Here is a 14,462-nt window from a genome sequence, read left to right on the forward strand (position 1 = left end):
TCGAATCCCCGCTGGTATGTTTCCCAGACTATGGGAAACACCTGTATCGGGCAGCAGTGATATAGGAAGATGCTGAAAGGCATCATCTCATACTGCATGGGAGATGGCAATGGTAAACGCCTCCTGTATTCTACCAAAGTCAACCACAGGGCTCTGTGGTCGCCAGGAGTCAACACTGATTCCACAGCACACTTTATCTTTAGTTGGAATACACAGCAGACCATTTCTGAAGATTCTGTTTTAAGACCACATTCTGCTGTGGAATGGACTTCAGGCAGGGGTTACCTAATAACCATTTTAGGGGAACGTCCCTTATTCAAAAACCATAGCTATGCAGCAAAAAACGAATTCCTCTCATTTCAGATCTAAGGAGGTTCACAGAGCTTCAAAGCACAAACTCTGGGATTCTACACATTTTATTTATGAAGTTGCTGCCCCCACATACCACAGAAGAGAGTACAAAACATTCAGAACAAATCCAGGTACTTTCACACTTGTTGAACAATAAGAAAATAATAATAGAAGAAAAACATCTAAAGTCAATATAGCGCAACCCTTCACATCAGAGGTCATAGATAGTCTCATGTTGGTTCAGGTGACAGTCAAGTAAAAAGGAATTAACAAAACCTCATTGAATTTTTCATTAGCCAGAGCTAATGAGAAGGCAAGCAAATTACACAGTGGCTTCTATCATTGGCAAGCAAGAAGTGTTTTCCACCTAAAGGAGACCAATAGTCACTGTACTTTATAGAGCAGGAAGGAATTTACAGTGAGGGAAATAAGTATTTGATCCCCTGCTGATTTTGTCCGTTTGCCCTCTGACACAGAAATGACCAGGCTATAATTGGAATGGTAGATTTATTGTAGCTGTGAGAGACAGAATAACAACAAACAAACCCTCAGAAGCCCAGTGCCCAAAAGTCAGCGATGGATTTGCATTGTAGTGAGGGAAATATGTATTCAATCCCCTATCAACCAGCAAGATTTCAGGCTCCCAGGTGTCTTTTCACTATATGCAGGTAACGAGTTGAGATGAGGAACACCCTCTGTAAGGGAGTGCTCCTAATCTCAGCTTGTTACAGTACCTGTATAAAAGACACCTGTCCATAGAAGCAAGCAATCACTCAGCTTCCAAACTCACCACCATGCCCAAGACCAAAGAGCTGTCGAAGGATGTCAGGGACAAGGTTGTAGACCTGCACAAGGCTGGACTGGGCTACAAGACTATCGCCAAGCAGCTTGGTGAGAAGGTGACTACAGTTGGCACGATAACTCGCAAATGGAAGAAACACAAAATAACTGTCAATCTCCCTCGGTCTGGGGCTCCATACAAGATCTCACCTCGTGGAGTTGCAATGATCATGAGAACGGTGACAAAGCAGCCCAGAACGACACGGGGGGGAACTTGTCAATGATCTCAGGGCAGCTGGAACCATAGTCACCAAGAAAACAATTGGTAACACACTACGCCGTGAAGGACTGAAATCTTGCAGTGCCTGCAAGGTCCCCCTGCTCAAGGCAGCACATGTACAGGCCCGTCTGCAGTTTGCCAATGCACATCTGAATGATCCAGAGGAGAACTGGGCGAAAGTGTTGTGGTCAGATGAGACCAAAATCGAGCTCTTTGGCATCAACTCAACTCGCTGTGTGTGGAGGAGGAGGAATGCTGCCTATGAGCCCAAGAACACCATCCCCACCGTCAAACATGGAGGTGGACACATTATGCTTTGGGGGTGTTTTTCTGCTAAGGGGACAGGACACCTTCACCGCATCGAAGGGACGATGGACGGGACCATGTATCGTCAGATCTTGGGTGAGCACCTCCTTCCCTCAGTCAGGGCATTGAGAATGGGTCGTGGATGGGTATTCCAGCATGACAATGACCCAAAACACGCAGCCAAGGCAACAAAGGAGTGGCTCAAGAAGAAGCACATGAAGGTCCTGGAGTGGCCCAGCCAGTCTCCAGACCTTAATCCCATAGAAAATCTGTGGAGGGAGCTGAAGGTTCAGGTTGCCAAACATCAGCCTCGAAACCTTTCTGACTTGGAGAGGATCTGCAAAGAGGAGTGGGACAACATCCCTCCTGTGTTGTGTGCAAACCTGGTGGCCAACTACAAGAAACGTCTGACCTCTGTGATTGCCAACAAGGGTTTTGCCACCAAGTACTAAGACATCTTTTGTGAAGGGATCGAATACTTATTTCCCTCACTACAATGCAAATCCATCGCTGACTTTTGGGCACTGGGCTTTTGAGGGTTTGTTTGTTGTTATTCTGTCTCTCACAGCTACAATAAACCTACCATTCCAATTATAGCCTGGTCATTTCTGTGTCAGAGGGCAAACGGACAAAATCAGCAGGGGATCAAATACTTATTTCCCTCACTGTATTCCGGGCATTCACAATTATAGGGCATCTGATCAAATAGTGAGGCAAGCTCTAATTTCACCAGTGCCAAAGACAACAGTGACAAATCTGGAGCCATGTTACAGTATTGGCCATCTAAAACCTTGGAAAACATCAGCGGCAATCTATGGAGGGTGAAAGTCTTTCTTAATGAGAATTTATCTATGGGTGAGTTCACAAAACTGCCTGTAGGTATGAAAGGAACTGGAGATTATGGGGAGTGCATGCTCCTGTTGGGCATGTTGTGTGAAGCCAATGATTTATTTATTCTATTTATATTTTAATACCGCCCTTTGTCCCAAGACCCCAGGGTGGTTAAAATCCCAACAAAGACTTAATACAACAAGCAGAGCTACAATTTAAGGAGAGCGCTGGGGGCCACTCATTGGCCAAAAGCCTGAATAAAAAGTAGTCTTAAATTTCCTCTGAAAGGCTGGGAGAGAGGGAGCCATGAGGCTCTTAGCTGTGAGCAAGTTCCACAGCCTGGTGGCAAAAACTGAGAAGACCCTGTTCAACATGCTCGACAAACAGGCCTTAAAGGGTGGTGGAAGGTGGAGCAGGGCCCTCCCAGCTGATCTAGTGATCTTTGAGAGAAGGGGAAAGAGAGGGAAAAGGTAATAAAGATGCTTCATCCAGGGCATCTGAAAGACATCACCCATGGAGTCCAGTCCCACTCCTGACCTGGAACAGTACAACTTGCACTTTTTGTTGCACTGCGTGGTGAAGAGGTCCATCGGTGGAGTCCCCCAGAAGTAAAAGACATTTTCCAGAAGGTCTTGATTTCTCACTCATGTTGATTGGAAAGGTCGAAGACACTGCTCAAAGCCATTCACTTGAGTACTGTCCATCCTTTTGATGTGAAGGGCAATGGGTTGGATGTGATGGGCTATGCTCCAGTCCGAGAGCTGCAGGGCTATGTTGCAGAGGGACTTGGAGACTGTTCCGCCCTGGCAGTTGAGATAGGCTATTGCTGTCGTGTTGTTCAGGAGAACCTGGAATACTCAATGTTTTAGCAGAGGGAAGAAAGGAGGACTTCAGGCATGAAAAACTGTGAGAAGCTCTAGGGACCGCTATTGTGGTGTGTGTGTGTGTGTGTGTGTGTGTGTGTGTGTGTCTAAATGCCTTCGGCAAGCAGGCCCTGGCAGTGTGCTCTCCAACCTGTCAGAGAAGCATCTGAGGAAGATTGTCAGCAGTGAGAGAGAGAGAGAGAGAGAGAGAGAGAGAGAGGGAGTCCAGCTTGGTCCACCAACGTAACAATTTAAGATGGGTGGAGGGAGAACCAGCCACATGTTCTGACTGTCGGAGTTTGGTTTGAACAACAACAGAAACCAATTTTGGAGCCTGCATATATGAAGTGTGGGACACAGTAGCCGTACAGGGGGACACATGACCTAGCAGGCTTTGTACAGACCGAGACTTTTGCTTTGGGTTGGGAGTGAATGAGAAGATTAGGTTTGCTATCAGTTGTTTCCTTTCTCTGGGAAGGTAAGCTCTCTTGTAAGGGAGTCCAAGATTGCCCCGATGAATTTAATACTGAGAGACTAGGGTTTCTTTGATGTCTGATGTTAGGAGCCAGTCCAAGTAAGGCAGTGGTTCCCAACCAAGGTTCCTCCAGATGTTGCTGAACTACAACTCCCAGCATCCCCAGCCACAGTAAATTGTTCCAGTGCTAAAGCATCAAATAGTCTGCTTGGACTGGTCCTGAGACTTCACTCTTTGCTGTTGCCTCTGCAGTGGATTGTATGGACACACAGGCATATGTCTGAAAGATTTTTTGTAATCTTTATGGTCAGGATGTTTACACTGGAACTTTAGCCTGCCAAAGGACCAGTATCTTTGAAAGAAGGGCAATTGCTGAAGGTAGTCGTAAAAGTCTGTGCAGTATAGGAGGACAACTTCATCTTCTCCATCATTTTGTCTGTCAACGCACTAAAGAGGCCGTCCCCTTCAGAGGGAGATTTTCAGTCTTGTCCTTTATGTCACTCTGAAGGGAGGTAAAGCGCAGCAGAGCATGCCTGTGGAGATACACAGCACCTGCTAGGGCTCTTGATTCAGTTTCCACAAGGCGCTTTGCCATACTCAAATGCTGTCTGGTGATGTCAGCAGACTTGGCTAGAGCAGACTGAAACCTCTCTTTAAAGTCCTCAGGCACGTCTTTCAAATCTTGCTTGAGAGTGTCCCAAATTGAAAAATGGAACTTGGCCATGTAGACCATGACATTGGAGGTTTTCAGGGCCAAGCAAGACGAGGAGTAAAATCAGTGATCCATAGCATCAAACTTCCTGCCCTCATTATCTACTGGGGCAGAATGCACCCTGACTTACTACTAATTGCACAGTCTACCACCAGAAAGTTAGGTGGGGGGTGTTTAAACAGGAAAGGGCAAGGTTCCTCTTGGATCCTGTATGCACTTTCAAGCCTCTTGGAAGTGGTAGTAGAGATGGATGGGCATCCCACCATACCTTTACTAAGTTGGCGAGGACTGGGTGCATTGATAGAGATGCAGGCTGAGCAGCTGATGAACGGGACATGAATATGTATACTGGGTTCTTAACTTCAGGTATTGGTGCTTTCAATTCTAGGCCTAAAGCCGTAGCCATTTCTGTCACCTGAACACGGTAGAACTTGTGTTGTCTGGAGAAGGATCTAATGGGTTGTGGTATGAACAGAATTTCTATCAGACAAGGGGCTGGAGTTGTATTCTCTTTCAGAAAGATCCTCTCATTGGGGCAACTTTTGTGGGAGCCAGAGAGTGGTGAATTATCTCCACATCAGGATCTATCAGGTGGGTAAGAGAAGGAGATGCTACTTTCCCTTTGCCAACAGAAGCTGAAGGTGTTTTGAGATGTAGGTAGGGATGTGCACCAAACTGGTTCTGACGCCCCTTATGGGCCTCCGAACCGGTTTGAAAGGTGGCCGGTTCTGCTGGTTCGATTGTGGCGGGGGTGCTGCTTTAAGAGTGGGGGAAGGGTGCACTTACCCCACCCTCCGCTTTCCCCCCGAAGGCGCTCCTTTGTTCCAAAGTTATTTATTTATTTGAAACATTTGATATACCGCCCACTCCGAAGACTCTGGGTGGTGTACAAAAACATGCAAAACAAGACAGCATTAAAATTACATTCTAAATAAAACTAAAGTAACTAACGGGCGGGGGGGGGGGGGCGGGGAGATAGATAAACTACAGGGTAAAAGCCTGGCGAAAAAGAAAAGTCTTCAATAGAGATTTAAAAATCGACAAAGAAGGAGCTAAACGAATCTGCAGGGGAAGGGAATTCCAGAGAAGTGGGGCGGCAACCGAGAAGGCCCTTTCACGGGTCCTAGCGCCCCGAACCTCTCGGAAATCGGGGACCGACAAAAGCACCATCTGACCAGATGGGATGTAACTGGATGGGAGAGGCAGGTCTGTTGGTAAACAGGTGCCAAACCCTGCAAGGCTTTGAAGGTCAAAACCAGGACCTGAAATTGAACTCGGTAGCAAATAGGCAACCAGTGCAATGACTGCAGGAGAGGTGTTACCCTGTCATATTTTCTGGCACACATAAGGAAACGAGCCGCTGCATTCTGGACCTGTTGTAGCTTTCCGATTATCCTCAAAGGTAACCGTAGATAGAGGGCATTACAATAATCTAGGCAGGAGATAACTAGGAAATGGGTCACTGTCATTAATGCTTGCCGATCAAGGTAAGGGCATAATTGACGAATCAGATGGAGCTGGGCAAAGGCACTTCTGGCTGCAGCCTCCACCTGCTGTTCAAGCAGGAGGTGCGAATCCAAAAGGACCCCCAAGTCATATACAAGCTCCTTCAGGGGCAGCGCCACCCCATCTAAAACAAGGTTCACATCCAGCTGATGGGCGGTATGAGGGCTGAATAAGAGTAGTTCAGTCTTGGTGGGATTCAGTCTGAGCTTATTTTGATTCATCCAGACCTTAACAGTTTCCAGGCATCGAGTAAGCACAGAAACAGCATCTCCAGAATGGTCTGGGATGGCAATATACAGCTGAGTATCATCAGCGTATTTATGAAATCTCACCCCAAACTGGGAAATGACCTGACACAGCGGCTCCATATAGATGTTAAAGAGGAGAGGGGCAAGAACTAAACCCTAGGGAACTCCATAAGGAGTGGCCATGGGTCAGAGCATCTGTCCTCAATGCATACCGACTGGACACGCCCGCTAAGGTAAGAACGGAACCATTGTAAGACAGTGCCCCCAAAACCCAACCCACGCAGGCGGTCAAGGAGGATAGCATGATCGATAGTGTCAAAAGCCGCTGAGAGATTTAGAAGGACCAGGAGAGGGACACTACCCTCATCAAGGTCCCGAAGAAGGTCATCTACCAGAGCGAGCAATGCTGTCTCTGTGCTATGCCGAGGCCTGAAACCCGACTGATAAGAATTAAGATAGCCAGTTTCCTCTAAGACCCTCTCAAGCTGGGCACATACAACCCTCTCTAACACCTTTGCTACAAAAGGGAGGCTGGAGATCGGCCTATAGTTGTCAAGGACCTCAGGGTCCAGGGAGGGTTTCTTCAAGTGAGGGCGAACTATAGCCTCTTTAAGGGCTGCTGGTACGAAACCCTCACGTAACGAGGAGTTAACCAACTCCTGTAGCCAAGAATTAACATTCCCACCAGCTGTTCTAACCAACCAGGAGGGACAAGAGTCCAAGCAACATGTTGCCACACCCATAACTGGGGCAGCAGCATACCTTCCTGCTGACCTGTTGCCCAAATACAACCAGAAGTATCTGATGCGTGATGCATACTTGCAGTTGTATCCGGTCAATGGTGCAGCAGGGAGGTACGCTGCCACCTCGATTAACTTCCTCGCTAGGAGACTTATGCAAAGAATGGGCTGGAGATAAAGCTAGTGAAAAGTCAATGACAATAGGTGAAGGAACACTAGGCATAGTTTTTAGTGGGTGGTTGCAGTTGATGTCATCGAGATTAGCACTGTGTTTATAATAAAGGTGATGCTTGTGGTAGACAACATCGGGTGAGATGATGTCAACATCGGATGCTGAAGAGAAGCTGGCATGATGATAGTCATCAAGCCCAACTTCGGCATTGCTTGTGATGTTAATATGGTTGATGTTGAAGAGAGAGATCCCCTGGTAAGCCCCTTGCGCAGTGGAAGCCAAAGGAATAGGAGAGGTATCTTCAATGTTTAAGTAGTCTTTGATTTAGTCGATGTCAAAGAGATGGATGAAGTGCAGTGATGCTTTGGACTCGACGATCCCAGTGATCAAGAGCATTTGTACTTGTGTGGTGTTGGGTTTTTTTTGTGGCGTTGGGCTTCAACATAGATGGCCATAGGCTTTTTTTAACACTGAGTCCCCATGTACTCTATGAGAAGGAGCTTGAGAAGTAGATGGTGGCACCAAAGTTGCCTTCAATCCTGAAGGGTGGTTTTTGGCAGATCCCAAATTGCTCTCGGACCCAAAGAGCGGCTGTAAGTCAACATCGAGGAGCCTGGATAGCACTGGAGTCAGTGGTCTAAGCGCAGTCTCATAGCGTGCCACCCTCAAGCACAGTTCACAGCTTTTCTTAGGCCTTGAAAATGCCAAACAGATTTACGTTGTGTCCTTTGCCCAAACAGTTGTGTTTATCTGAAGAAGGTAGAGTACACCCACAGGAGGTACACTTCTTAAAGGTTTTTCTACTGTTCATTAGAGCAACCAACAGGGATGAAAGAAACGGAGAAATTGTGAACAGACAGTAGTCGAAGCCAAAACATCACTGAAGACAAAACCTGAGGGAAACCCAAAAAGTAGCTAAGAAAACCAGTCCGAAGTCAAGCTGAAAATCCAACACTGAAAAAGCTAATGAATGAGGAAAGACAGGTGTGAGTAGCACAGTGGTCAAGAAGTAGCTGAGGAGAAAGTTGCTCTCCCACAAAAAATAATGGTCGCACCACGCACATGATTCAGCAGAGCTGAAGAGCGCCTCAAGGAGCTCTGAATTCTTCCACGAAGCTTGCTGCACAGGCACAAAACCCAGGTTGTGAGTGAACATGGATTACCTTAAAGATCAATTTGTTATGGGGTGGCTAACAAATAAAGTTATTATTATTTATTGTTGAATTGTACCTGGAAACAAATTTGCAAGCAGTGTGGTGCCTTCAAGATTGAGATGATGCACCTGGTTACCAACTTCTGCCTTAGTTTTTACCGACTCTGTCAAACCAACTTCAATTCCTGGTTCCATAGTGGGTGGAAAACCTAAGGCAAAGTCGGTAAATGGGTGCATCAGTGGCTTCACATGACATGCCTGATAGGAGTGTGCACTCCCCAGAATGGAGCATTGGTCTTCACTTACCGTGAAGGCTCCTTCTTGATGCTGGAGCCGAGGACATCTCTCATTGGGTTATCCTTTCCACGTGCTCCCAGGCAGGACTAATGAAATTCAGTTAGTAGCCTTAAGAGCACAGGGCGGATAACCCTGCCCAGTTCTTTTAGGCCAAAGTGCAAGTAGCACAGAACAAATAACTATCAAATATCAAGTAACATCAAACATATATAAGAAAACATATCTCAGGCGAAAGAGCGGAAGACAGGCATTCCTCCTAACATGTGTTTTTTCCCCATGGAGTAGGCCAGAACAGCATCAGTGAGGGCCAAGATGTCCTCGGCTCCAGCATCAAGAAGGAGCCTTCACGGTAAGTGAATTCAAAACGAAGGGTTTTGGGTTTTTTTAGGTAGGGAAACAGACTAAAATATAGAGTAGATATAAACAAACAAGAAGTTTAAGAAAGGTGACACATTAAAGGAATTAGTAGAAGAGAGAAATACAAACAATCTCTGCCTAGGAGCGCAGCAGGACTAAAAGAACTGGGCAGGGTTATCCGTCCCGGGCTCTTAAGGCTACTAACTGAATTTCATTAGTCCTGCCTGGGAGCACATGGAAAGGATAACCCAATGAGAGATGTCCTCAGCTCCAGGCATCAGAGAATCTCCCATTCCTCTCACAACTGATAAGTACTTACAAGCAGTTGTATGAACCTGCCCTATGAGAGTCAAATAGCTTTCAAGCTTTGTTGATATTTAAACATTGCTCACCATAATGCTGACCTGGTCTTGGCCAAGCATGTTTCAGCTGAAAGCTGTGCAGCTTGATCCTATACTTCCTTGGAAATAAGTCTTGCTCAACTTACATGAGACAACCCTAGGCAAACATGCACGGAATGGCAACATTGAGTTCTACAGCTCATGTGCCTTTTCACTTACCTGACAAACAGTGTCTCTCTTGCTTGTCCCAGAACCTCTTCTTGATAAACTAGAGTCCACAGACTGTACATCTGAAGCATCAGCATCTGCTGCAGCTGATGGGCTGTCTGACTGCTTTCCAAAGCTACCCTAAGAGAAAAAACCCACAACAATATTCACACTACCAACTTCTGAAAAGGGCAACTACAAATAAGGAGCAATGAAAACTAAAGAAAACCTTACTGATATACACTAAGATTTCCACAAAAGCTCTTAGCTCTCACTCTATGTCAAAGAAGTATATTATGCAGTTGCAATATGACTTCCCTCCTCCAAAATCAATACAATTGCAAAGGAGGGTAGCTTCATGGCCTATGCTATTAAAAAAAAAAAAAAAAAATCTGCAGCAAGCTGACTAAAATTCTGAAATGTGGGGCAGGGAGAGGAGGAGGAGGAGGAGGAGGAGGAGGAGGAGGAGAATCTGGATTCTGGAACTTGTATAAATAATGCAAAATAAGAGAGATCAGGCATGTTTTACAACTTGTGTGGAGGGCTGGTTGCTGAACAGAGAACTGACGTTCAGGGGCGTATCTAGGGTGGGGCAGGCAGGGCACGTGCCCCGGGCGCCACTTGAAGGGGATGCCATTTTGTAAATTTTTTTAAAAAATTAAAAAATGGCTGCCAAAAACAAAATGGCCACTGTGCATGCTCAAATGGCCTCTGTGAGGCCCTAGGTCATGCCAGGCCTTGCAGAGGCCATTTGAGCATGTGCAGTGGCCATTTTGTTTTCAGTGGCCTTTTTTTTTTTTTTAAGATTATTTTTAAAATTGGCCACCACACATGCTCAAATGGTACCTGTGAGGCCCTAGAGGCCAGCGGGGTGAGGGGGAACCTTTGCAACCCCCCCAGACTTTAGGAAGCCCCCCAAATGGGCTACAGGTTAAAAAAAATTTAAAAAATTAATATAAGACACTGTACACATATTCAGATTGGCACTATGTACAGAGAATCAGGGCTTGTGAATACTGAGCTGACACTTATGAGCTAAGATTGTATTCATTTGCTCTTACTTTGCTTCTTGTGATAAGTGAGTTAAATGTGATGTCTTAATAATATGGCTATTAATGGTGAGTTTGTCTTTGAATCAGTGTGAAATCCTTAATATTAAGGCCCACTGGGAGTTTCTTGCTCTCTTTCTCTCATTTTAACTATCTTTCTGAAAGACTAGAATATATTCCAAGCAGTGACACAGTTTACTCTGCATATCCTTTAATTATTTTCAGAGTATCTGGGAAAAGTCAAAGTCTCCATTGATTTTTAAAACTTATGTAATGGTGATGCTACAATGCATAGTAGAGAATTAGACAGGCACTTCTTTTTAGTTTTCCAAGTACACCTCCACATAGTATTTGGGTATTTCATGAGTCCCAGCATACTGAAATTTGTAGTTTTCCAGCATTTTTTGATCTGGCTAAGTCCACTGCTAAATAGTTTTTGAAATATTAAAAGATTAACGAGCCTGACTTGTATTTTTCAGCTGATATTATGGTAAAGTTATCTGAAAGAAGGGTGTCAGATGTTTGGACAGTGGGCGCAATTTCAGTGCTTGCCCTAGGCACTATTTTCCCTAGATACGCCTCTGCTGACGTTACAAACTGATGATCAATGAAAATATCCAGCCACTCCTGGGCAATTCCAAGAGTAAAGGAATCAGGCAAGTTACCACTTTTCCAATGAATGTAGCCATAAGCAAATTTTCAAGCTGATCTTATATATACCCAATGGCAAGAGAACATCTTCTTCTATAAGGCCATTTTTTAACAAACGCTTAAATATCATAGTGTCTGAAATATGCAAAATGTATTGGCAATGAATCAGAATTTTTGGACATAGCTTTTGACTTCATTACCAACATATTTTGCATGTTTCGGACAATATCTATAATATTTGTTTTATAAAAATATGGCCTTATAGAAGATGATCTCCTGCCAGTGGGTATATTTGCAATGGCTACAGACATAGGGAAAGTGATAACGTGCCTGATTCTGCTAGCCTTGGAATTACCCTCCTCCAACTTCTCGAGATTTCACCAGGCATTGTCCATATATTCAAGTACGTTTTCACAGCTACAAAGGCTAGAAATCAAACTAACAAAAAAGCAAGTAAGATTGAGATTCCTAGGAAGTTGAACTCCATAGCCAGTGAGTTTCCTACAGTCTTGCAGAATACCTGCAGCCCTTTTTCCAATCTATGCTTCAGTTTTCCTCCTTTAAAGGGGAAAAGCACTTTTAAAAGACTAAGCAGCAATTACATGAAGTTGGCTATTATCAGTCATTTGCCCATTTTCAAAACCATAGCCCATGACAAAACATCAAACATTTACCTGTAGGTCATTAAGTCCTCTTGAATCCGAATCGGATGTATCTCTGTATGCTGAGCTAGTCAGTTCTACATCTGTTGAGGCACGACTCCTTTTCTTTAGAGGTTTACAAGAATCTGAAATCTCACTGGCACCTTAATACAACATACTGGAATCAATCTTAAAGCTCTCAAATGTATTAACTATTGAGGGGAAGACTAGGAGGCACGCAGAGAGGGAGGGGGGAAATTGCAATTATTCTTCTAAAGTAATTCCTCATAAAACCAAGCCAGTTCACAGTTCTGAAAAAGTCAGTTTGTTTCTGTTGCAAAAATACTGTTGATTAAACTACTGCGAGGCCAATACGCAGGGCAGATTTACTAGGGCTAGTTTGCACTTGCACTTAGAAGTCAACACCAGAAAAAGATAGTATCATAAACACTACCAAGCCTATGTAACTTATACACCTATCTGCATGGGGCCTTTTTAAGACTTCAAGAGGCTTGGGGGCAGAATGTTCCTTTGAGCCCCTCCCTTCTTCCCTCTGGCTGACATACTGTGCAACATTACGCATGCAATGGAACATAACTTTGCACAGTTGCACGAGTGTGCTCTACACAAGTGCAAAAATACACAAATGGAGTTGCACAACAATGCAGCCATTATAGAGAATGTTGCACAACTCCATTTGTGTCATTTTCGCAGCACTCTTGTCCAACTGTGCAAGCTTTATTTTTCACGTGCATAACATTGTGCAGTATGTCAGGCACTGCATCCTGTGTCTGTGTAATAACCCTAAATACTGAAATAACCCGATCCTGGGGTTCTCAACTGATTAGTTTTATTGCCTTGAATGAGAAGGCTCAATTTGATCACTTTGATAATTTCAAAATACTGAACCATACTTTAGATGGGCACCCCTCCATGTGGGTGGCCTGAGGCAACTGCCATCCAGCCCTACACCCTAAAAAAGTCCTGCTTCTGTGCATACATCTGAACAGCTTAATTACAGCACCTTGGAGCAGACCAAAGATATATTATTTTCCAACAATGGCAGGGGAAAGGGCAAAAGAGAATTATGGGGGGAAAGGGAAGAGAATTATGGTTGCCTTCTTGGTCTCTCTGCCATAGCCTGTCTGCATCTTGATAGGATCAGAAGACAGCACTGAAATCCAAAGCTATTTTAAGCATGCTCCAAAGCTTGGGCATGACTAGTGGAACCTTTTGATTTTGTTTGCTTTGAACTAAAAACTTCATGCCGCCAAAAGCTGCTTTGGACAGTTTTCCCGTTTCAAAGAGGTTCGCTATGTGGCATGGAGGGCTCGTGTTTGAGAAGTACAAGCCCAAAGCCTTCTGTGGCACACAGAATAAATTGCTTGATTTATTTTCTGTCTCAGACCGAACCCATTCCCAACTCTTCTAAGAGAGGCTGCGGTCCAATTGAAGTATTATAGGAGAGGCCATGGTTGACTGCAATATTTGTACTGATGGAGTTTAAACCGACACACTGAAAATCATCTAGTATATCCATTTATCTACTGACCCTAATACATTCCCTTTTAATTTGATCTGCTTACTGTTGAGCGGTATAGAAATATATATAGATTTTAAAAAAACATGGAAGGCATAGATGAGTCAAAATGAATGGTCTGTGTACTCAAGAGTGTTACTTTACAAGCAGCTAAACTCACCTTTCTGTAATCCAGTCTTCACTGCTGTCTGTGGGACTGTTTCTACCTGTTTGGACAGGAAAACGAGAAGTTAATAGAGGAATTTCCTGTTCCCTAGTATAAAAGAGGAAACGAAATTTCATTGCAAGCAATCAGCATACGGGGAATTCATGTGGTCTAGCCATCCGCCCAACCCCACCCCAGCAAGATGCTTCTGCTTCACCTGTGGGGATTTAACTGCGGCTGCCTTCCCTGAATACTGGGTGACAAGGCAGGTCGGTGTTTACTTCAAATAATTCCGTCTGTGTACTGTGCTGGAATGGCTTAATCTTTGGTCCGAGTAAAAGATGAGGGGGTTTTAGCCGCCAAGTCCCTGGGCTACAGAGAAACCTCACAATGGCTAAGAAAAGAAGAGAGAAGCAGGAAACTGAGGTTCTGTGCGACACTTAACTTACTGCCCCATTTTTAAAAGGCACTTCCACCCAGCAAGCACTTGAGCTTCTGAGGCCATGGGCTGTTTCTCTGTATAGAGTGCTGCAAAGACAGAGAAGAGCAGGAGGCAGAGAAAATGCATTGCAGGCCTCTATACAGCGGGAAACGCAATGTTGGTACAGCACTTGGGAAGACGACCTTACGAAAGCACTTCGTGGCCCTTGTGAGCAGTGGTGTGGATCCTACAGTGGAAGGCGGCTTCCTGCCAGAGTGCACCCAAGTTGTGAATTTGGTGGTTGCAAGCAGCTTCTTTGCTAAGACCTTGTTTTTAGGCTAAAAACCATATTTTTGGGGGGGAAATGTCTCCACAATGTGGTTACATGTGCATGTA

The 14,462-nt window shown here is 44.8% G+C and overlaps 1 protein-coding gene across 11 annotated transcripts in view; it reads right to left on the reverse strand.

Annotated features, from left to right (window-relative positions):
* Window positions 1–14,462, reverse strand: part of NSD3 (nuclear receptor binding SET domain protein 3) — a 124,872-nt gene that overhangs the window by 56,250 nt on the left and 54,160 nt on the right. For all 11 annotated transcript variants that reach the window (XM_053269534.1, XM_053269537.1, XM_053269533.1 and 8 more), the window contains 3 exons: window positions 13,661–13,706; window positions 11,994–12,124; window positions 9,632–9,760 (listed from right to left, as the gene is read on the reverse strand). In XM_053269534.1, coding sequence (XP_053125509.1) covers window positions 9,632–9,760; window positions 11,994–12,124; window positions 13,661–13,706 — 306 coding nt within the window. The remainder of the gene's footprint in view (window positions 1–9,631; window positions 9,761–11,993; window positions 12,125–13,660; window positions 13,707–14,462) is intronic.

This window comes from Hemicordylus capensis, chromosome 8, assembly GCF_027244095.1.
Source record: "Hemicordylus capensis ecotype Gifberg chromosome 8, rHemCap1.1.pri, whole genome shotgun sequence".
NCBI lineage: Eukaryota > Metazoa > Chordata > Lepidosauria > Squamata > Cordylidae > Hemicordylus > Hemicordylus capensis.